Genomic DNA, 19,662 nt, shown 5'->3' with positions numbered 1-19,662 from the left:
GTTGAGTTTGCCTACAACAATACAATCCATGCTTCCACGGGCAAGGCTCCGTTTGAGATTATTTATGGCAGAGTGGTCTTGCCACCCATCCTTCGTACAAAGGATGAGATTTTTGCAGCTGATGAATATGTTCGTGACTTGGATGTTGCCTTTGGTCAAGTGCGGACAGCCATTGCAAGATCTCAGGATAAGCATAAAATGGCTGCTGACAAGCATATAAGGGACATGGAAGTCAAAGAAGGTGATTGGGTATTGCTAAAATTTGAGAAGGCTAGGCTTCGGAAGAGGCCGGGACGAGGAGGCTCATATCCTAAGCTTTCTTCTCGCTATTATGGACCCTTCAAGGTGATTCACAAGATCAATGAAGTGTCCTACAGGCTTGCTTTACCTAGTCATTGGAAGATTCACAATGCTTTTCATGTGAGTCTATTTCGGAAATATGTGGGGCCAGATCCTGATGAGCCTGTCACAGAAGATCCGCCAGAGATTGAAGAGCTTGAGGAGATCCTCCAGCCAGAACAGATTGTTTTTCACAAGGAGAGAAAGCTACCTGCAGGAAAGCTTTCCAGGAGATACCTTGTGAAGTTTAAGAATTATTTGCCTATTGATGCCAAATGGGTAAATGAGGATTATTTTGCAGATTATCCGCAGTTGTTGCAGGCATATTTTGAGGCTTTTCAGTTGAGGTCAACTCTTTAGAAGCCCGGGGGGATGTCACCAATTGGCCGACCATTTGGTCCATTCCTAGTTTTTGCGTCTCGTTCACTTGAGGCCAGGCCGGTGTCTCGTGTGAAGAGGCCAGTATTTTTGCTGACATGGACGGGAGCCAGACTGGTGCCACCCGTGTGTTAGCATGATGGTGTCGTATGGACGGGAGCCAGATCAGTACCACCCGTGTATGACCTGGACTGTGTTCGATCCATGGGACTGTCACGCCATGGAAGAGCCAGTATTTGTGCCGTGTTTTGCCTATGGGACTGTCACACCATAGGGAGACTCGTGCCTGGAACTGTGTCTTACTTATGGGACTGTCACTCCATAGGAAGACCAGGTTTTTATATGTTTTTATGTCGTGCCAGTTTTGTGCCGACAGATATTTTGTACTTGTTCCATGAACGGGAGATATGTCCATGTTACTTTTTGCACATGCACACATATTTTGCATGTTTGAAACTGTTTTCGCATGACATGTATTTGTGTGTTTGCCTGCTTGACGTGTTACTTACTGAGCGGGGACGCCTGCCAGTGAGTCGTGAAGTCTGCTCTGTATTCTGACAAGTTTTGGTGCATGTGAACAGGTGGTAAGTATGTCGCACATGTTGTTTTAATATTTTTTTATTCTAACCCTTTATTTTATAAGGTTAGGTGTTCACACTTATTTAAAAGTGGGCACCCCCTTTGGACACCCACTTTGGGGCCAAGGTGGGGAGCCCCACTTTTAAGTGAGTGTGGGGGTGGGCATGGTCACCTACCCCCACTAATCCCCCACATGCATGCGTGGGTATCACCAAAGTTAACTCCACTATAATTTTATTAAAAAGACTTCCTCCTTCAAGCGTGAGGATCCATCGCATCTTTCTGGCGTTGATTTCATCACCCGGTGATCACCTACGTTTGCTGTCGAATCAGCTGCTCCACCACCCATATCCTCCAGCCGGCTGCTCCTCCAATAGGCGGCTGCCTTCCCTGCACAACGACTGCTGCAGTGCTCTTTGCTGCTGGCTGCGCCTACCTCTCTACAGGTGGCTGAGTACCCTCTGCTGCTGGCTGCGCCTGCCTCTACAGGTGGCTGAGTGTTGTTGCAGGCAACTGTTTGCTCCACGCTGCTCTCTCTCCCAGGCGGCTGGCTGTACTGTACCACAGGCGGCTGCTCACCTCACATACAAGCAACTTCACCTTGACTGCTGGCGGCTGCTTCTCCTTTCCCAGCCAGGCGCCCATCACATGCTCTGCCTACACAGAGTTGGCTGCCTCCATCTGAAGGCCACGCCTCACTCAACTGCTCCTCTCCTGCAGGCAACTGTGCCATCTCAACAAAGGGGTTGCTCTTACTGTCCAGCAGGCTGCAAGTGACTGTGCACTCCTTCTCCAATCAGGCAAGAGGTTGTGCACTCCATCTCCAATCAGCAGCCAGGTCTCTCTCTCCTCACTTGCAAGTGGATGTTTCTCTCTCACAGCAGGCGGCTGTGTCCTTTGTGGTGGTACATCCTCTCCACTGGTGTTCTACTAGGAGACTTCGCATCACCTGGGTGACTTCATCATACCACAAGTATTGGTTTTCTATCAACCATCTACAAGTAAGTGATTTTCAGATTTGAGTAAAGTATTTTATGTTTAAATCTGATAAAGGATTCATCCCGCTCGGCCAACACCCGTTCGGTGCCGGGTTGTCCAAGCTATATTGGCAAACCTCGGTCCAAAGGTGCTGAGATCGGGAGAGCCAGGCGTTAGTACGAGAGCGCCTGTTTGTGCGTGGTCTCGGAACACCAGTGAGGCGCTCTCCGCGGAGTCTAGTGAAAGCACAGGACCGTAGCGATTGGACCACACTAGTGGTCGTTCTGCTTCGAGCTTCTACATCGAAATTCGAGCCTACTTGTTTGGTACTGTTTTCATATGTACATGGACATTATCTGGTTCTTGGAACCCATGGAGCATTGTATTCATTAAATACTCCCAATAAATATATCGTATATTGAGGGGGGGGTCGGCCCGTTCCGGCCCCAGTGCTGGTGTCCATCTTTCCATTTCATTTCATTTAATTTCAAGTTGTTTTAAGTTGTCCATTTCAAATTTGTGGTTTTAAAGTTGTGCTATTAAGCGTGTGGGTGTCCAACGGAGTCTTTCCCACTTGACGGGATCGGTTTCACCGGCTTGGCCTCAAATAAACGAGACACAAATCTGGAGATGGACCAAATGGTCGGCCAATTGGTGACACCCCCCTGGGCTTCTAAAGAGTTGTCCTCAACTGAAAAGCCTCAAGATATGCCTGCAACAACTGTGGGTAGTCAATAAAATAATCCTCATTTACCCACTTTGCATCAATGGGCAAATAATTCTTAAACTTCACAAGGTATCTCCTGGAAAGCTTTCCTGCAGGTAGCCTTCTCTCCTTGTGAAAGACAATCTGTTCTGGCTGGAGGATCTCCTCAAGCTCATCAATCTCTAGCGGATCTTCTGTGACAAGCTCGTCAGGATCTGGTCCGACATATCGCAAAAGACTCACATGAAATGCATTGTGGATCTTCCAGTGACTAGGTAAAGCAAGCCTGTATGACACTTCATTGATCTTTTGAATCACCTTGAAGCGTCCATAATAGTGAGGAGAAAGCTTAGGATATGATCCTTCTCGTCTTGGCCTCTTCAGAAGCCTAGCTTTCTCAAATTTCAGCAAAACCCAATCACCTTCTTTGACAAGCATGTCCCTTCTATGCTTGTCAGCAACCATTTTATGCTTATCTTGTGACCTTGCAATGGCTGTCCGTACCTGAGCAAAGGCCACATCCAAGTCACATACATACTCATCAGCTGCAAAAATCTTATCCTTTGTACGAAGGATGGGTGGCAAGACCACTCTGCCATAAATAATCTCAAATGGGGGCTTTCCCGTGGAGGCATGGATCGTATTGTTGTAGGCAAACTCAACAAGTGGAAGATACTTCTCCCATGCAATCTTTTGATCTGCCACATAACACTTCAACAAATCCAACACGGCTGAATTTGCAGCTTATCTTTGGCCATCCGTTTGGGGATGATAAGCTGATGAAAACTCAAGTTTAGTGCCCATGTTATCAAATAAAGCCCTCCAGAAAAGGCTCGTAGTACTGGGATCTCTATCCCCAACAATGGATTTAGGCATACCATGATCCTTGAAAATATTAGCAATAAAAAGCTTCACCATATGATCAACTTTAATGGTTTTCTTGACGGGCAAGAAATGAGCTTGCTTGCTAAACTTGTCCACAATGGTCCAAATAGCATCATTCCCATGCCGGGATCTAGGCAAGTCCATAATAAAATCCATAGTAATACTTTCCCATGGCTGCGAAGGAATAGGTAATGGCTGAAGCAAACTTGGAGGTTTTTGCCTGTCAAATTTGACTTTTTGGCAAGTAATACATGCACGTGCATATGCCTCAATGTCTTTACGTATGCTTGGCCAAAAGAAATCTCTCTCAATCATGCGTATAGTGGGCATGATACCTCTATGACCAGCATAAGGTGGAGCGTGACATTCCTCCATAACCTTTGGACGCATATCCTGCACTACACATAAGCAGTTATCCTTCATAAGATAACCCTCTTTGATTACATAAGAGGCATGTGAGTGACCAGCCATCAAATCAGTCCATATATGACAAAAATCAGCATCCAAATGATACAAATCTCTCATAGCAGATAAGTCCCCATGAGAGGCCACTGAAACTGCAGCCACATAAGGCCTCCTGGATAATGCATCTGCCACCACATTTTTCTTTCCCGGAGTATGCACGATCTGAAAATGAAACATGGAAAGAAAGTTTGCCATTCTCATCTGCTTCTCCGAAAGCTTTGTTTGAGATAGAAAGTATCTCAAGCTTTGATGATCTGTCTTGACTACAAATTCAGTCCCAAGAAGATAATGTTTCCATATCTTTAAGACATGAATTACAGCCAAGAGCTCTTTCTCATAGATATCCATATGAAGCTCAGCATCATGCAAACGACAGCTCTCATATGCTATTGCATGACCTTCTTGATTTAGGACAGTCCCTATACAATCGCCACAAGCATCACATTCCACTATGAATGAACTTTGCAAGTCGGGAACAATCAATACGGGTCCACGTATGATAGCATGCCTGAGTTGCAAGAAGGCATCCTGCTCCTTTGGAGTCCATTTGAAAGTGGCTTTCTTCTTTGTGAGATCATGTAGAGGGGTGGCTATCATAGCAAAATGCCTTATGAAACGCCTATAGTATGAACATAATCCCAGAAAACTACGTACTTGATGTACATTTTGCAACTCTGGCCAATTTCGAATGGTTTCTATCTTTGCAGGATCCATTCTTACTCCATCTTTGGATACAATGTGACCCAAATAATGTATCTCTGAAAGAAAGAACTCACTTTTCTTGGCATTAATGAAAAGTTTATGCTTCCGCAACTCTTCGAACACTATGACCAAATGAGTTCTATGTTCCTGCTCATTCTTGGAGGAAACCAAGATGTCATCAAAGAAAACACCCGTGAATTTGCGATGGGGTCGGAATATCCTATCCATCATACGATTGAATGTGGCTAGGGCATTGGTGAGACCAAAAGGCATCACCAAAAATTCATATAATCCAAAAGCTGTCCTGAATGCAGTTTTGTGGACATCTTGTGGCACCACTCGTATTTGGTGATAACCACTCTTCAAATCAAGACGGCTGAAACAAGCCGAGCCATCAAGCGTATCCAAAATGTCATCAATACACGGGATTGGAAATCTATTCTTGATGGTGAGCTTATTTATAGCTCTATAATCCACACACATGCGGAATGACCCGTCTTTCTTTTGAACAAGAAGCACCGGAGAGCAATAAGGTGAGGAACTTGGCTGAACCAAATCTTTCTCTAAAAGCTCATTAACCAGCTTCATGATCTCTTCTTGTTGTGGGGCACTCACACGGTATGCGGGTTTGTTAGATGGAGAACTGCCTGGCACAAGATCTATGCGATGATTCTCGGGCCTTTGAGGAGATAATTCACCTGGCAATGCATCAGTAAAACAATCGTTGAATGCATGAAGAAAATTCAGCCTATCGTGAATCAAAGCATCCACATTTTGATGACTTGGGTCAATGCTATCACGAACAAAAACCAAGCACGCAGAAAGACTCTTTTTCATTGCTTTATTAACCTGGATGTGAGATACAAGTGGGATATGCGGGGCTCAAGCCTATGATGCCATGGCTTGCCAAGCAATACATCACATACATTAAGTGGTGCAACTAAGAAATGCTCATGATCAAGGTAACCCTGGATATGTATGCGCAACTTCCCTATTAGTGGGGTAACCTGCACCTCTTTACCAACAAAGGCAGCTTCTGCTTCAATTTGAGGTCCCATGTTCTCAACCTCAATACCCAAGGCAACTGCCATCTGAATAGAGATGAAGTTATCTGTTGCACAATCATCAAACATAAATAAGGCGGGCTGATCCTTGATTTGACCCCATGCTTTGCATACCATCCGTTCTTTCGCATCATGTTTTGTGTTTCCCTGCACATCGGGAACTGCATGCACATTAGCCTTGGTTTGCTTGTCCTCATGCTTTGGTTTGCGGTCAGGGCATTGTCTAAACATGTGCTCTTTGCTGCCACAAGAAAAACATTTCCCCTCCTTGGCATATTGCTCCCTTTGCTCGGGGGTCAAGCCAAATTTGTTCTTCTTTGGCCATGATCTTTAGATGAGGTATTTTCAACTTTACCTCCCTTCTGGATCTCCTGAAAACTCTTTTTAGGTGGCTGTCCACCCTTTTGCAGATTTGGGACAGCCTTATCTTTGCCCTTTGAACCTCCTTGATCTTGCTTAATTTTGAGCACCAATTGCTCCGTAGCAAGAGCAAAGGCTATAAGCTGTTGCAAAGTGTGTTTCGGGTGCAATTCAATGCCCGAACGATAAGCTGGTTGCAATCCGGAGCGAAACTTCCTCTTTCTTTCATCCTCAGTAATTTGCATAAAGGGAGTTACCTCAAGCAACACTTTCCAAAACTTATTGACATACTGTTGCACACTTTCATTATCTCTTTACTCAAGTCTATCCCACTTTTGGGTGAGAGTTTGCTCCGCATTAGGTGGCAAGAACTGGGCATAAAATCTGTCCTTAAACTCTTTCCAAGTGCAAATGGGATCTTTGGTGGTCGTTTCAGTGATCCACCAATGAGCGGCTGTCCCTTTCAAGAACATGCTAGCATGGCGTACTTTAGACTTCTCAGTGAAGTCCTCATCACTAAAAGCAATATCAAACTGTGCCACAAATGCTAACACCTTGGAAGCATCATGCTCTCCATGAAAAACATCAAACTTAACGGACTTGTCACCTGCTTTAAATTCCTTGAGCTTTCTGGCATGAGACTCATGATCCTCTCTTTTTCTTTTCCCCTTATCCAACGGGGCAGCCCTATCTACATGGGCTCCATGGGCCATCATGGAAGTTTCATGAAGCTCGGTGGCATGTGCTCCACGAACGTGAGAATCAGATGCATGTGACCTTCCCGCATAAGGCAATGTCTCTCCATGAGACAACTCAGTAGGTAAAGCTCTTCTAGTGGCAGACCTGTCACCCCCTCCACGGAATACATGCCTTGAATACATGTGACCATCATGCCCTCCATGAGTACTAGCGTACATATACCTGTCACCCTTTGTGCCTTGTGGAGAAGATGCATGACGAGAGGTGGCTATCACCTCTTCCCTTTGCATGAATGACCTCAACCTTTGAGATGCGAGATCTCCATGCTTCAAGCGAGGTGGATTTCTAAATTTCAGCTCTCCATCTTCCCCCTCTTTGATGTCACCTTTGCGAAGGAGGAAGGAAAGTGCCAACTCCCTTGGCTTCTTGCCCACTTCTCGTGCCACGGACTCAAAAGTCATGTCCACCATTGCATCGGCTCTCCTTGCTTCAATGGCACTTTGCACATGTGGGATCTTCATGCAAAAATTTCAGCTCTTGCTCTTGTGCCTGCAAAAGCTTTTTCACATGCTCCAATTCAACCCTCATTGCATTAGGCTCCTCTTCTTGCATAACTGTCTTTCCACGAGACGGTTGTCCCCTCGAATCACTATCATTCACCCTCTCAAGGGGCTTGTGCCTTCCCTGTAAAGCATCAGAAGCACGCGAGGCACTTGATGGGCCCCTCAAATCAGGCACTTCCAAAGGGTTGCCTTGGCTATCCATTGTGTTAAGTGTGCTAGAAGCGGGGTGTCCAATACACAGGTTCGTTTCCCCACTAAGAAGAGGGAAATAAACGTGCTCTGATACCAATGAAACCGATCCCGTCCAGTGGGAATAGACTTCGTTGGACACCCACACACGTAAATAGCACAACTTAATATCACAATATGAATGGACATCTCAATAACAACTGAAAACTAAAATGAAATGAAATGATGATCAATGGACACCAGCACTGAGGCCGGAATGGGCCGACCCCCCTCTCAATATATGATATATTATTGTGAAAGTATTTAAGTGATACAATGCTCCATGGGTTCAATGAACCAGATGATGTCCATGTACAACTGAGATGAATACAGTTACCAAACAAGAGACTTGAAGTAGACATTCGAAGGAGAGCGATCCACTTGAAGAAGTCTAATCTCTACGGTCCTGTGCCTTCACTGGAATCCGCAGAGAGCATCCCACTAGTGTTCCAGGACCACGCACAAACAGGCGCTCCCGTACTAACGCCTGGCTCTCCCGATCTCGGCACCCATGGACCATGGTTCTCCAGAAGCTTGGACTACCCAGCACTGAACGGGTGTTAGCAGCAGAGAGTATCAAAGACCTTTGCTTAAATCTCAATCCACTTACCTTGTAAAATAATGGATATGGCCTTCAGTAGTACTAGGCACCCACGTATGAAAAGAGAGAAGTCTTTATTACTGTTGTTGCTGCCAGCTTGAGAGATGGGGGAATGAATTGCCAGCAGCTGCCCGACAGTACGGGGAGCTGGAGTCGCCTGTGCGCAAGCTGGATAGAAGTCCTGTGTGTGCAGTCGCCCGCAAGGTGAGAGATGAGAACCTGTGCGCAACCACGCAGCCGCCTGTGAGCAAGCGACAGAGGAGACCTGCGCAGCCACCTGCGTGCAGTCGCCTGTGCGCAGTCGTCTCTAGCAAGATGAAGAGATGGCTAGGCGCAGTCGCCTATGTGCAGCCGCTTACAAAGCAAGGAGAGAGATGGGAGAAGAACCTGTGCGCAGTCACTTGCAAGGCAAGAGGATGGTGGCCTGTGCACAGCCGCCTGCAGAGCAAGATGAAGAGAGACCTGTGCGCAAGAGTAAGTAGAGTTACCTGTGGGCCAGCGTCGAATCAGAACTTGGGTGCAGCCGTCATGCGGATAAAACGATGGAGAGGTCGCATGGCGGCCAGATGAGAGAGAAGGTGGCCATGCATAGCCGCTTTTATGCAAGAGAAGTATCACACCTGATTTGCATGGAGGAGCACACGACGCACAGCTAGCCGGCCCTGAATCGCATGGAGGCAGCCAGTTCCAAAGTCCCAAGGGAGGGTAGGTGGCCATGCACCCACCCCCACACACATGATTAAGTGAGGGGTTCCCTCCCCACCATGGCCCATATGTGGGTGCCCATAATGGGTGCCCACCCTACCAAGGGCACTATGAGATATTGGGGAGGGTGCCCACTCATTAATGAGTGTGAACCTGCAACCTTATAAAAACAAAGGTTAAAAAGAATGCTATAAAATAAACAAATGCAATACACTTACCACCTGTTCACACGCAACAAAACTCGTCAGAAGACAGAGCAAACTTCACGACTCACAGGCAGGCGTCCCCGCTCAGTAAGTGGCACGTCAAACAGGCAAACACAAGAATACAAGTCACGCGAAGACAGTTCCAGGCATGCAAACATGAATGCATGTGCAAACAGTATCATGGACATATCTCCCGTTCATGGAACAAGTACTAAACATTTCTGTCGGACACAATGATGGCACGACAGAAAACATAAATCCCGGTCTTCCTAAGGAGTGACAGTCCCATAGGTAAGACACAGATCCAGGCACAAGCCTCCCTATGGAGTGACAGTCCCATAGGCAAGACACGGCACAAATATTGGCTCTTCCATGGCGTGACAATCCCATGGATAGAACACAGTCCAGGTCATACACGGGTGGCACCAGTCTGGCTCCCGTCCATACGACACCATCCTGCTAACACACGGGTGGCACCAGTCCGGCTCCCATCCATGTTATGCAAAATACTGGCCCCTTCACATGAGACACCGGCCTAGCCTCAAATGAACGAGACACAAATCTGGAGATGGACCAAATGGTCGGCCACAATTGGTGACAGTTGGTATAGCCACTAGCCTCAAACTTGGGCCAAGTGGAGCTATGTGTCAGCTCTCTCCTCGGGTTTTGCTACTTGTTCTCTGAGGTTACAATTTAAGCTGATCCTGTTGGCATACAAGAAATTCATCATTGGCTGGCCATCTTACAACTTGACTGTGTGGCTGAAGCTAATTCAGTTCGAACGATCGATGAGAAAAAGAAAAAGTTATGCTTTTTTAAAAACAGAAAAAGCAATGCTTTTCTCCTACTTATGAAAAGAAAGGGCAATGTTTTTCTCTTTGGGAAAAATAGGGGATGCTTTTCTCTCACTTTTTGGGAAGAAAAGTGATGCTTTTTCCTGTTTTTTCCCTCTGTCAACCAGATTGCAGATGGCTGCCATGTACCATACACTGGATTGGAAACGTTCTTTTTCATGCAGATGTAGCACGCACTTTTTTAGCTTGTGGACATGTTAATATGGTACGTGCTTTTCCACATGCCAGCTGATATGGCTCTGCTTAAATGGTGTCTGCTGATGCAGGCTTTTGAACATAGACAGGTTGACGTGGTCTACACTTTTGAGCTACAGTGAACACCATTCCAACCTGGAGCAGCTAGGCAATTTTCTACATAGGGCACAATTCAGCTGCAGATAATCTCAATGCTTGAATCTGCTTGCAACACTGCGTTACTACAATCCTGCTCTTTTGCTTGATTTTTGTTTTCTTAATCTTTCCACATATGAGCATAGCTTACATTCCGTGTATACCTGATTCAATCAATGACCGATGCAGCAACTGGCAAACACCAACCAGTCGACAAAGATCGCCCCTCTCGTTTGACCGATAAAAGAAAAGCAATTGAGATAGGTACTTAGAGTCCACCTTGAAGGCATTCCTGCTCACAATAATAGGATGTCAGATCAAAACCCCGTGTCTCAAACCTCAAATACACGCGCAATAACTTTCCTGGGCATCTCATTCCCTAATTTCTACTCCTGTAACCAAGACTTGGAAGAACCAAAGATTTACTCAAGTCAGATTACCCATCAGCTTTTTCACCACTCTCCCCAAATAATGCACAAAATTGCCTTCGAATAGCTTGGCGTTCTGCAGCAACAACTTTTCTTCCTCGGAAAACCTTCTGTTGAGCATGTAAAGTGAGCTAGTAAGAAACGTTAATTAACTCCCATATCAGAGATAAAATTGAGGCATGGCAGCCACTTTACCACAGTGGAAACTGCTCCATGCATAGAATAAACCATCTAGGCTGATTCATACATGAAAAGACAATCTAATCAAAGATACTCCTTTGTCTATCCATGAAAACAAGCTTTTGAAAATCACCAAAAAATTTGATGTATAGAAAACAGATGAAAAAGGCCCAACACAGCATATGTAAATTCAGTTAATGAACATAATGTGCTCATCAATCCACTAGAACTAAGCATGGAGGGCTTGTTTCAGCCCATGGAGCTGCCTTCCTTAACTTGCCCACCTTGCTTCTCGCACCATGAGGCCCTGACACCTAGCCGCTTCTCAACATGTTTCCAGTAAGAAAAGTGGATTTCACATCTATCTGATATACTGGTCATTTCCAATGCTGAGATGAGGTGAAAGGTGGTTTACGTAGCAGTTGGTGTGAAGGTCTCTTCAAGGTCAAAGTCCTCCACGTATACAAAGCCCTTAACAACAAGTCAACAAAATGGTCATTGTGTTTGTCGAACATGGCATCACACTAGTAACATTAGCTAGGAGATCTAGGACACGCTCTACGAGGTCCCAAGTGCAGTTCTTCATCATGGAGTTGTACTCCATCATAACGTCTGCCACCTAGTGTGGGTCGACTTGCAGATATCTGTCATGATAACATAGAGCAAGCTTAGCATGTGCTCTAAAAGCAGAGAGCTTGTAAGGTGGCGTGTATAATACCTCTTACAACCACCTTGTCGCTGTTGTCGACAATGACAAGTCATATGTCTTGAAGAGCCATTGTCAATGATAAACGGACCACCACCGCATGAGTTTCCATTGTCAGCCCTCAACAAAGAGGAATAAGAAGTCAGCTTACACCTCCAACCTTGAGGCACTCATGTTTATTGACCTAACACTTCTTGCATTTCAGCACGAAGTCCTAGACGTCCTTCAACAAAGTAGGCCAATAAAATTGTCTTTTGACTAGTCCATAGCTCTTCTGTATCCCAAGATGACTAGCACTTGGACTATCATGACTTTCTATAAAAATTTGGGCCCAAAAATCACCAATAGCTGGTACCCAAACTCCACCTTTGTAGAGTAGGTACTCACGTCAATGGAATAGTGTCTATACTTTTCCCCCGACGAACTTTATCACCCCCAAGTGAACTAGTGTCAAATGGTTGTGAAGGGTCCACCCCCGAGCTCTCCTTCTTGGTACATAATCCAAGAGACTCGTCTAGTCGACTAACACTCACTCCTCTTCCCGCAGAAACCTCGGCAATCTCTCCGGACTAGTACTCCTTTCTGACAAGGGAAGTGGCTGCTGCTGTATACAAGTGCGGCCGCATATAGCATGCCATACCTCTGAAAAAAAAAGAATCATGATCACATAAACCACGTAGTGACTCCAAGAGTTCACTATTGAAGGTGGTGAAACTCAACTCGTTCACCATCGACATGCGGCTCAACGCATCTGCTACTACGTTAAATTTACCTCTTTGGTAACGGAGTGTGAGGTCAAACTCCTATAGGATCTCCGCCCACCAAGCTTTTCTACCCTTTAACTCACTCTGACTTGAAAGCCATTTCAGTGTTTCATGATCCGTCCAGACCTCAAACGTAGCACCATACAAATAATGTCGCCACTTTTTTAGAGCATGAATAATAGCTTCTTGCTTTCAGATGCAACAGGGCATCCCCTTGCAATAAAACTGCCCCAATGGCCTCCCCACTAGCATCTATCTCCAAAACAAACAGCTCATTGGGTCAACAATGCTCAATACTATTGTCGTCGCGATGGCCACGTTGAGCTTCTCAAAACTTCTTCGTTGAGGATCTTCCCAACGAATAGTTTTATCCTTTGTCCTCAACTCATCGTTTAAGGGGGCTGCGATCTTCGCGTAGTCCTTTACATATTGTCAATAGAATCCCGACATACCTAGAAAAATCTGGAATTCCTCGAGATTTCTAGGTTCAAGCCATCTGACAATGGCATCCACCTTGTCACGATCCATCCGCATACGTCCACGGAGACAATATGACCTAAATAGTGAATCTCCTTGGCAAAAAATTCACACTTGGATTCCTTCAAAAATAGATTATTTTCCCTAAGTAGTTTGAACACTGAGCACAAATGTTGTAAGTGTTCTTCTTTCGACTTACTATATAAATAAGTATGTCATTAAGAAAAACTACTACGAATTTTTCCAAATTTGGAACGTCATAAATTTCGTTGAAGCATTTGTCAAGCTAAACGGCATGACTAGGAACTCGTAATGTTCAAAACGAGTCCTAAACGCGGTCTTGGGAACATCCTGACCTGATGATATCCTAATCTAAGATCAATCTTAGAAAAATACTTCGCACCGTTGAGTTGATCAAACAACTCATCAATCTGGAACATCGATTACTTGTTCTTAATCATTATGTTATGTAATCAAGAGCACGATATTCTACACACATCCGCATAGACCCGTCTTTCTTTTTTACCAAAGGGCTTAACTTCTAATCAGGTTTGCTTATAGGTTTTGACCTTAGTAGCACATCAATGCCATGGTCAAGCTCCCTAGACGATGAAACCCCATCTAGGAGATTATCAAGAAACACATCCCTAAACTCTTGCAATAAATCACTCAAAGCAACTGCATACTTTTGTTTTATTGTCTCGGTTTTAGCCTTGGTATTTATGTTTTGTTCACAAGAAGATAAAACAGGTTTTGAAAAACAGTGGTCTCAACAAAGGCCATTTAAATTATCACAACTTAAATTAGTTTCAACTATGGAAACTTTATCAACCACATTTATTTCATCTATGGAAACAAACTGATGCAAGAGAGTACAAACGTATACTTGCTGTATATCGTCAACGTCGATGGCACAACACAACTCTAGGGACGAAAGCATGGGTGTAGATGGAACTCCAACTCACCCTGTAGCCTCACTACTCTCCCCTCATGTCACATCCAGAAGCGCTGGGAGTCTTCTTTCAGCCTGAAACATGGTTGATGCAAAACGCATACAAAAGAGAAAGAAGAGAGAGAGAGATAGCTGAGTATTCAGTACATTCTAATGTACAAAAAGGTGTACAAATCTTGCAGCAATTGGCTGCCTTCTTGAAAAGGTGTAAAACCTAATCTAAATCCTAGTCTAGTGATCCAATCCAAGGCTGGACTAAATGAATCTCAACAGTGAGCAACTATTACATACACTGAAGTCTGAGGTTGATCGTGGTAATGCACAATAGGACCTTCTTTATACCTTTATGCAGTGAGAATCTTTAGCATCCAATTCAAAGAATAGAGAGAGAAGAGAATGAGAGAGTGAAGTAGACGACACCTTATTGGGTTCCAAATACCCACTAAAGGACCCCCCCTGTAAGCAGGAGTATTTGCTTATATTATTCTTTCGAGAATGTTGTACAATGCTTGAGTAAACAAGCAATATGAATGCTACCGTACGTCGGCTGAGTATCCACCAAATCCAAGGCTCTGCTAAAGACTCTTCGGGTCACTGATGCAAGTCCAGATAGCTGTAGGACTGCACATATATGCTGGCTGAATGTTACAAAGGATCTTCCTTGATAGCCTAGGGATGATTGGATGATCTCCTACTGCTTGATCTTGCTGAATACCTGAATGAATAAATGAGACTGATGCGCTTGGCTTTTATATGCCTTCATGATGCTCGTCGGCCAATTACATGTTGGACAAAATTTTCCAAAATAGCATTAAATACTACATTAACTGTTGCGCATGGAATAAAGTCCTTTTTTAATGCTGCCCGATTGTTGTAGTGCAACCCGAGTGCATGCTAAGCAACATTTTATGCTAGCCGACCAATGCTTATAAGCATTGATGCTGGCCGACTACTGTCAAGGCTGGCCGACTGTTGGTAGGGATAGAGTGAAGCAACCGACTGGCTGCCTAGGCTCCTCCAAGGCCTAGATGAAGCCCTTATAGCCTGCCATAAGCTATGGATTGGCCCTCTGACTTCTACATGCACTGTCTGATGAATTCTCCAAGTGAGTTAAAAGGACTGACCTCTAAGGCTCGGAGACTGACCTACGTAGCTCGTGCCTGACTATCCCTGGATTGAGGGCTCACAATGGGGTCACAGCGTACAACAAATATTCCTACAAAAGGTACTATTTCTGTACAAAATGTTGCACTTATGATCATGCCAATGTGTCACTGTGTACCCCAATGCAGGGTGCATATGACATTCCCTCCTGCTTAACTTGGCGACAGGTTCAAGGCTTCCAAATAGTCCGCCAACAACTTGGGGTAATCCTGAAAGAAATCTTCATCCAGTCATACTGCTTCATGGGTTCCTCGGCCTTTAAACTTCGTGTAAAACTGTCATATTCTTCGACCAGATCCATGTATGTGCTATATAAGCATGGGCTTCGCCCTCAGTTGTACTCTCACTTTTTCGCATATTCTGGGATCTTGGCTGCACCTACAGTGTGCCTCCTGCTGCCTACTCCAACTTTGTAACCACCTTTTGGTGTATATGATCTTCCTTCCGTTCCTATGCATCCTGTATTTGTAAATTTCAGTTCTCTTTCATTGTTTGGTACTATGTCATGGTATCAGAGCAAGTTCCGGACTGAGGATTTGCTGGACAGCACCTATATCTGTTTCTTCCCAGAGGAGGTGGGCTGCGTTCTCTTCTGGAGAGTTGTGTCCTTACCCTCAACTAACCAGAACGTCAGTGAAGCAAATAGAAAACACAGATGTAGGTCCAGGTATGCTAGGAAATTATGGTAATCTTATGAGTTAAATCCATAAATTGGACTTAAGGTTAAAAGATAGTTATACTATAAAAAGCCGTAGAAGATGTCTTTGAAGCTAAGATGTCCACTGCCAAAGAGCAAGCATTTACAGCTATGGAAGATCTTTCTCTTAATGAGGAAGATTATGATTGGACTTTCTAAAAGCCTATGTGTGTGAGTCAAGGATTCTCTGTCCGGGAAGTCCCCCATACCCTTGTTTAGAACAAGGGGGTTTGTCTTGGCAAGTTGATGTTAGCTGTCGTTTGATGGCCAAGGTCTTATACATGCCTGATATGAGAGTTCAGATGTTGGTGCCATTGTGTCTCCTTTGAGTACGTGGTACAATCTAGAGTCCAAATCGCCATGAGGATTGAAGGTTTCTCAAGCATCAAGCATCTCCACCTTTGCTCCGAAGGGGGGTTTGTTGGGATTCGGAGTTGTGTGTGTGTGTGCCCCCCCTTTATGTGTGTATGTGTGTGAACACTCCCTATATTCTCCTTCTTCAGGCTCTCCTTGCGACAGACACTGCATTATTTTATGCGAGCCAGGAATCTGATTTGCAGACTCTCTCTTTTCTTTGACTGTTTCTGAGGAACTCTAGTATGGGTCCTCTACTTTTACCTGACGTTATGCTTTGGCTAGTGGTGGTTGGTTTTCGGCTGTGTTCTCATTTACACGCATATTTTTGCTGAATTAACAGCCTCTTCTACCATTCCTTTTCCCACCCTTTCCCTCCCTCTTGCTTCTAAACCCTCTCTGATCTCTCTCTTTCTTGCCTTCTCAAATCTGCAGGCTGCGTTTTCTTATGCTTTAGAGTAGTTTTCACGCAGAGGATCTCCTACAACTTGAACCAGCCATATCTCTAGGAATTTTCCAGTATGGATAAAGCTACCCAAAGGAATTATGGGATGCACTTGCAGCCCGTTTTCAGAGGAACACTTACAGCTGCAAGCTTCATTTAAAAGCTCAACTCACCGATGATGACTTTGTCATTGAGTTACTGGGCAAACTTCCTCCATCTTATCAATCCTTTAAGGATACCACTGCCTTTCACCCTGTTCTTCCCCCAGTGGATGCAGTGATTGGCATGCTTCAGGACAGGCTAGATCTCATCAAGATCTCTGACTCTTCTCCTACTAAGTCAGCTTTTTCAGCCAAAGGGAAGCCCAAGTGGCAACCCAAAGGAGGTAATAAAAACGGTGGCAAATCCTGTTGGATTATATATCATCTCCAAAGGGTCTACTGCATCATTTTCATGCTTGTACTGGCCATTTATGAGGCCCTGCATATGCAGATTTATTTAGGCATTTTTCCCCATTTTTTATGCCTTTTATAGCATTTTTATGCTATTATGGAGCTGTCGGCCTGCTACAACTGGCTGACCAGCTCTCATGAGGAGTATATAAGGGTGGCTCCCCTTTCCCCTCATCTCATCTCATTTTTCAGCATCCTCTTGATGCCGCTTCTGCTTCTTGTCATTGTACAACACCTACGAGCTTCCCTCGTGCTCAGTTTTCAACAATAAACATTAGTTTCCAGCATTTACAGGTCTTTCTTTCATGGTATCAAAGAAAAACGCTGACCTGTGAACAAAAGAGAGCTGCGTTTTCTGTTTTGGAGCAGAGGCTTCGACAGTTTGATGTGTTTTCTGCAGATCTCAGCGTAGAAGGTGCTGCGTTTTCTTCCGGGAGCAGAGGCTTCCTCAAGATTCTATATTTTCTTCATCTGACGCTTGGGCCTGTTGTATTTCTGAATTTTCAGCAAAGATTGCTGATTGGATTGCTGAAGCCCTCTTCTAGGTGCTGAGGACAGGGATCTACAGCTTGGAGAGATCTTCCGTCTTCCTTTCCTTTCAGTTTCCCACCCTCCATCCCTTTCTTCTTCTTGTGCGAAGCCTAAGAGGAGGATTTGCTGAATTATTTTTTTCAGCCCCTTTCTTAAGAGAAGGTTTCTTGTTAGAGGACACGGCTTCACGAGGTTTCTCTATGTTGCTCCTTCTCCTGTTGATAATCCAGCACCATCATAGCTTGGATCCACTCCTCCCGCTCCACAGGTGGTTCCTATTCCCAAACTTTCCACTCTGAGTTTCTCTCATCCAGGTCTTGCTCCCCAAAATACGCACCAGAAATGATAACCAAATCTGAGACCACAAGAGCAAGTAGAGTGCAAAAAATAGACAGCACAGGAGAAGTAGAGAGATAGGCATGTAACTCTTCTCTATAGACAAGATCCCGAGGAAAACTAAATGAATACAATGTGGGGGCTATGGGGCCTATTTATATGGCCCCATGAGTGCAGTCGGCCAGCGCATCATGCCCCACCAACCCTCACGACTGGGCACAGCCAGTCGGCTAGCAGAGAAAAAAAACCACGACTCCTTCTGATCAAGTCGACCAACTCCAGGTGAACAAGAGTGCAATCGGCCAGCATCAGAAGCTCCTCCCAGCCTGTGGCAGCCACCCACACCATGGAAAAAATGGGGAAAAAATACGGGGAGTGAGGAAAAATGATAAAACACCTATACAGGGTGGGCACACCCACAACAGAGGCCCTGGTGTCTGATAAAGACAGGAGATGACTTCTAACACCCCCTCTCAGCTCCTGGCTGTGAAATCAACCCAAGGGAGCTGGAGTGCCGCCTGAGCGTAGCCTGAGGTGGAGACTTCGTGAAGAGGTCCGCCGCATTGTCCTCTGTCAAACAATAAAGGAGCAAGATGTCACCAACTAAGATCTTCTCACGTACAAAGTGATACTGTATCTCTATATGCTTGGTCCGGGCATGGAAGACCGGGTTCCGAGCAATAGCTATACAACTCTAGTTATCACACTAGATGACTGTGGGCTCCTTCTGTGGAAACCCAATCTCGCCTAGCAGCCTCCGCAACCACACAACCTCACAAGCAGCACCACAAGCAGCCCGGTACTCTGCCTCTGTCGAAGATAGGGCAATAGTTGGCTGCCTCTTACTGCTCCAAGAAACTGCTCTTGAGCCGAGGGTAAAACTGTATCCTGAAGTAGATCTCCTCGTGTCTGGATCTCCTCCCCAATCTAAGTCACTCCAACCTTGGAGTTTGACTCCATCCCCTCCTGTGTAAAAGAGTCCTAGATCCTTCGTACTCTGCAGATATCGCAAGATACGCAATCCTGCATCCCAATGAGACTTCAATGGCGTCTGCATAAAAGAGCTCAACAGCCCCACGGGGAAGCTCAAGTCCAATCTGGTGTTCAACAACCAGATCAATGAACCTACCAACGTCCGCTGCGTATTTTGACATGGTTCCTGCTGAAGGGCCTGCACCTTGTTAATGTGTTCCCGCATCGTCGACGACTTTGCAGGGTTCATAACCCGCATCTGCACTTCCAATGAGATCCTCTTCATGGGTGATACCCTGTTATAAAGAGAAGCCAAGTGCTGCCATATGCCTCTGGCCAGCGTCATGTGCTTTACGTGATTGATTACTTGTGGTGTGCAATTGAGGAAAATAAATGTCCGGACCCTAGCGTTGACACGATCCCACATCTGTGCCTGTGCCTCTCGGTCCTTCTTCATCGACAGTAACTCCCCTTCCTCTGCTTCCGGCCGTGGAACCCCGATGACGATGAAATCAGCAAGGTCATATGACTCCAGCACAGACTCCAGCATAACCTTCCAGAT

General features: G+C 45.2%; 1 protein-coding gene across 11 annotated transcripts in view; it reads right to left on the bottom strand.

Moving 5' to 3' along the window:
• Positions 1-19,662, bottom strand: part of LOC147633300 (E3 ubiquitin-protein ligase UPL6-like) — a 117,534-nt gene that overhangs the window by 85,578 nt on the left and 12,294 nt on the right. For 9 of the 11 annotated variants that reach the window (XR_015267090.1, XR_015267091.1, XR_015267094.1 and 6 more), the window contains exons 2-3: positions 11,083-11,180; positions 10,807-10,934 (exon numbers count right to left, since the gene is read on the bottom strand). The exons of 1 other annotated variant lie outside the window; for it this stretch is intronic. Coding sequence is in view for 3 of the 10 variants with exons in the window: in XM_086806342.1 (XP_086662468.1) it covers positions 10,807-10,934; positions 11,083-11,180 (226 nt within the window). In the remaining 7 variants the exon portion in view is untranslated. Of the gene's footprint in view, positions 1-10,806; positions 10,935-11,082; positions 11,181-19,662 lie in introns of those variants that run through there. One more of the 11 variants, XM_086806345.1, reaches the window with a different exon arrangement.

Source organism: Cibotium barometz, chromosome 12 (assembly GCF_041138505.1).
Source record: "Cibotium barometz isolate CiBa-2024 chromosome 12, ASM4113850v1, whole genome shotgun sequence".
NCBI lineage: Eukaryota > Viridiplantae > Streptophyta > Polypodiopsida > Cyatheales > Cibotiaceae > Cibotium > Cibotium barometz.
The sequence above is the reverse complement of the archived record's forward strand: the minus strand, read 5'-3'. Positions and strand labels throughout refer to the sequence as shown.